Here is a 4,960-nt window from a genome sequence, read left to right as displayed (position 1 = left end):
GCCAATGATTCAAGAGAGGATCAGCGAGAAGCTTTCTTCTATCGACTGAAAACTCTTCGTGCCGTGGTCGTGGGAGGCCGAGGTTTTTAGGTCTTTTTAATCAGCGACGATCAGATTGACGCATTAGAGAGAAGGCATTGCAGCTGGAGAGCAATGTCGAGAATATTGAGAGTGTCATACCGTACTATTTTGAGGCGTCCTGTAATCACAAGGCCTCTCTCTCCTAAAGTTAGTTTCTCCCTTCCTCTAGGGACCGTATCATTTGAGGGATGCGGTAGAAGAATCACCTCCTTCAAAACAGCATTTGATCCGTTGTTTGTTGTGCTGTGCTGTCATTGTCGAATGTAGTCCGTCTTTTATGAATGTTCGGGGTCTGTCTTTGGTAGGGAGTTGAATATCTGTGGCGGTGGTTGACATAGCTCGGGCGACGAAACAAGTGTGAAAGGGTAACCGGTTCTGTCACTGCAGGCGTTTGGTCTGATGACGAACACCTGAACTCAGTTGTGGCAGATTGTTGCTTGATCTGATACCTCAGAATTCTGTAAAATCCGAGCCGGGGAGAGTCGGCCGCAGTCTTTCGACTTTTCGCAGTGCATTTCTTCGTCAGAAAGATTCATGTTTTGGGAAATAATTTCAGCAGTAAACGCAACCGAATGTTGGGTATAACAAAACAAGTTTTGGTGCCAAAAATAATCTCCATGCAGGGTGTTCTTGGGACTAGACTTGGATAAATTTTGCTCGTAAAATGGCTTATTCTGCCTGCCGGCAATGCTCGTAAAAATCTCTTATTCTGCACCAAATTCCGGCTCGAACACCCTTATTCTGCTCGGTAATAATATAGAAGGGAGCCTGGGCCTAACCCCTAAAAACTAATTACCTAGATATTCATTATGCGTAGCAAATTAAAATTGTAATTCGTCTTACTTTAGATCACTACCATTACACCAAACAGTGTATTTTTTCATTAGCATCTTGCAACTGTTATGCATATCATTAGTGCCGCTGATTTTCCCTCATTCTGCTCAAATTCTGCTCGAAAATGCCTTATTCTGCCGACGGAATGCTCGCCACAAAAATCGCTTATTCTGCTCGAAATTCTGCCGGCAGAATTTATCCAAGCCTACGTGGGAAAATTGTGTTGTCGTGGGACACGCGCGCGTCCACTTGTTACGAAGATTTTCCGAAGATCGAAGGAATCGATAGGCAGTTATTTGCAGGTCACGTGGTGGGTTCTCGGCCAATGGAAAGGAAGGATAAAATCAATCGAATGATAATTTAATTTATTTGTCATCAGACCGGGCTGCAACCGTGCTATAACACTCGCTAACAAATTATTTTAGACAACTAACGGGAAAGGTCCGGCCACACTTAAAACAAAGCTAACCATTTTAAAATCAGCGCTTAGGCTTAATCATTGATGAATTATAATGATCCTATTCTAGATGCCAGGCAACAAATAAATATTAAAGAAACTCTGTAACTTGGTCATCTTGGTCTAGTGGATAGGAGCTGTTCCTATAAGCCGAAGCTCCGTGTTCAAATCCTGTCCAAGGGCTACTCTTACTTTTTTTTTTCTTTTTATCAGTATCTGCTTCCATAAGCCCTGAGACTTAGCCTAGTGTATATGGTATATAATTATGATTATCATATATTCAACGCTGGGTGAATTCGTAATTCCGCTCTCGAGAACGTGTTGCAACCACCAAGGTGGCCTGGGTTCGATTCCCGGTCCCGGCGTCCTATGTGGGTAGAGTTTGTTGGTTCACTACTCTGCACCGAGAAGTTTTTCTACGGGTACTCCGGTTTTCCCCTTTACCTCAAAAACCAAAACTGCCAAATGCGAATTCGATCCGGAATACACGGACACATGTTGAACTAGCACCTGGGAGCCCTTAGGTGCAACGTGGGTGAACAAACAAATTATTGTTATTATTATTTTAAGCTCAAGAAAAGTGTTTGGTACTGATGTTAACGTTGTTTTAAAGTATTGGGTAGGGCATGCTGTCGCAGATATCTAGAGATCAATACCCTTGCCGTTTATCATCCGAGAAGATTAAGCTTTTTGCCGCGTGGTATGAACACTCCCAGTTGAGCAAAGAACAGGAAGAAGACGGCTCAGTGTCTCCGGGAAGAAAACTTCTTATTACTCCACGCGGGAAGAAAATTGTCTTCAACACGTCAGTGGAGCTTCCTTTGCTAAGGAAATGGTACGAAGAGACTCCCAAACCTGATCTCAAAGATTTGACGAGATACGCGGAAATCTTGAACAATTTGGAGGAACGAAAAAGTAGAGAACAAGTGCTGGCACGTCATGTCAACACTTGGTTCAAGAACGAGCGAGCTCGATTAAGAAGAGAGGGTCTTCTCGAGGACTTGTCAAGGCCTTCTATGGCAGTACCAACGAGTTCATAATCAACCTTATTTGCATGAGAACCTAGCGCCCGATTTTGAGAGCCCAAAAACAGAGATGGTTTGATGCTATTCTGTTTTAATATTAATGACTGCAACTTACAAAGTTACTATTCAACGTTTCAACACTCCTGCATAGTATCTTCATCCTGGGATAACTGAAAGCTGTAACTAAAGCCCTGTTATATTCTTACTTACAAGAGTGCTTTTTTTCATAGGGTGTAAATAGGTGTCAGTAATAGGTCGCCATCTTCATAGTTCAGCGGAACTTGTGTGGAACCTTAGACTTTCAAACAAAGGCGTTGATGGCATCGCCGATTCTTTCAATTATTATTTCAAAAGCATGACCTCTTATAGTTGACTCCGGACCTTCGTAATTAACATTCTTTCATGTTAGTTGACATTCTTGGTCATTCAGTGGATTATGCAATGAAAAACCAGAGCCGGTTTTTGTTGGTTCCTGATTGTGTAGCTTTCAGACTTTGTAGATCCTTGCTGTAAGGAACAACATTTTAAGACAAACCAACCGCTGTTGCGAGACCGAAACGTGTCTGGGGCTTTTCAAAAAAGAAAAAGAGGGTTTTCCAAATCAGTAAACGCATGTGTAAAAAAAAATAGCATTGGATGATGGAAGTCGTGTTTATTGACATCTGATGAAGAAAACTGGCAGAGAGAAGTTTTAACTCTCAGGATTATTTTTTTCAGTGGATATTTTGTGTCAACGAAATGAATTATTGTATTCTTCCCTGGTTGAGATGGGCTGAGGCGCATTTTTTCCGGGAGTAAGTGGAGCGCCATCACGAGACGAGCGCGAACTGCATGTCGCTCTTGCGGGGAGTTGCGAGGGAGCATTCTTTCGCGTTGGTTTGCTTCCCTTCTTGTCTCTCTCAATATTTAATGGAAGATTCAAATTTATTTATTTATTTGCATACTATATACACTGACTTGACTGAACTTCCATGAGATAATATTTTGATGTTGTGATTCAGCCGACATGTTATCAGGATTAAGGTAATAATATATTGTTTTTAATGGCTGCTCACCTTGTACATAGTTTTAACGATCATGATTAAAAAGTGAAATGTCACAGTAAAAAATGTTTTTCTAGTTGTTATACCAGGTTATTTTGCTCCAATTTGTCAACTTTCAGTGTCCTTGGAAACTCCCCCCCCCCCCCCCCCCCCCCATTGTTGGCCAGTCAGGCTAACGGTACGGACAACCAAGGCCAACATTGCGCCAACATTGCGAATGCGTTCTCTCGCTGTTAGCAACTCGCTATTTCCACAAATCCCATAACATTCTATTCAAAGCCAGTGTTGGAAAAGTACGTAGTGCCTTTCTTTAGCACGGATTTTACAAGCAAGTACCACGGTTTACAGACCGCAAAATATTTTTTGCTTTCGACGAAGCCGAACGTAGTTAATAATCCTAGGTATCTTGTGGTTTCAAGGGTGACCTTTTTTGAGATTTTTTTGTCGATCGTCTGCATTTTCTGCACCATTTTAACTGACTTCATTCGTCAGATGCGCAAAGATTATTGCGTACTTGGTGTTTTTCGTAGTAGTCTGAGCAAGTCTGAGTATCGTAAAGCGGATATCATCGTAAAGCCTACCTTGTAGTTTTCATAATGTTGAAGTAAAGTTGAGGAAAGCGTTACGCTTAGTTAACGTGACCCCGTCGAACTACAAGTTGATAAGTAGTACTGTTGCTTGACCAAACGTGCAAATATGCTGTTAACGTGTTGCATACACAGCCAACGTATCGTGGGAACTAGTCCTTTCTTCTACTAGGATTTAATGTAGGATTCTAAACGCCTATTTCCTTGAAGGATTTACGTAGGTATCGATATGTAAGAAAGGCATTATGCTCACGTTCGAATTAGGAAGTTTACTAGGACGGAAACATCCCAGAACCCAGATTTCGTCCCCACGGCCGCACTTCATGGTAATCATTAATGAAATTAATGATTACTTCTAGTTTTCGTAATATACTGGTGTAATGTAATACAATACTTGAGAATAGAATGCGGTTGTGCCTCGTCGTGAAAAGCTTGCACCCTGTCCTGATAATTTTGACCTTGCCCCCACTTGTTAAATCTACGGCATTTTTTTAAGAGTGTACATTCTTTTACTTTTCAAGCAACAGGTAGCTGCATTATTTTTATTAAGTAAATCCAATAATTTTCCCATGCGTTCTTATACACAAATTTTCCTTCCATAAGAATTTGCTTCCTTTATTCGTGTATTCACTACTTGCACAAATCCCATGATACACCTCTTTTACCCCAAAAAATTTGCATAGGCTTTGTTTTCGATTTTCATGTCCCAGGAAAAATTGCAAACAATGATTATGCAGTATTTTGGGGAGTAAAGGAGGTGTATTATGGGATTTGTGTAAGTAGTGAATTATTATCATTATTATTATTGTATTTATTCTATATTGGCACTGAAAAGCCACATCAGGGTACTGTTATTAATAAAGTTCACCGCTTATTATTAAATTTTCGACCTCAAATATTGCGTTTGTAGCTTTCACATTGGTTCACTCAGCT

General features: G+C 40.9%; 1 protein-coding gene across 1 annotated transcript; it reads left to right on the top strand.

Moving 5' to 3' along the window:
- Positions 1 to 1,998: 1,998 nt before the first annotated feature.
- Positions 1,999 to 2,412, top strand: LOC137996013 (homeobox protein dve-1-like). The gene has a single exon (XM_068841453.1). The coding sequence runs from the start codon at positions 1,999 to 2,001 to the stop codon at positions 2,410 to 2,412; it is 414 nt and encodes a 137-aa protein (XP_068697554.1).
- Positions 2,413 to 4,960: the final 2,548 nt, after the last annotated feature.

This window comes from Montipora foliosa, chromosome 3, assembly GCF_036669935.1.
Source record: "Montipora foliosa isolate CH-2021 chromosome 3, ASM3666993v2, whole genome shotgun sequence".
Lineage (NCBI taxonomy): Eukaryota > Metazoa > Cnidaria > Anthozoa > Scleractinia > Acroporidae > Montipora > Montipora foliosa.
This window is presented reverse-complemented; position numbering and strand designations above follow the sequence as displayed.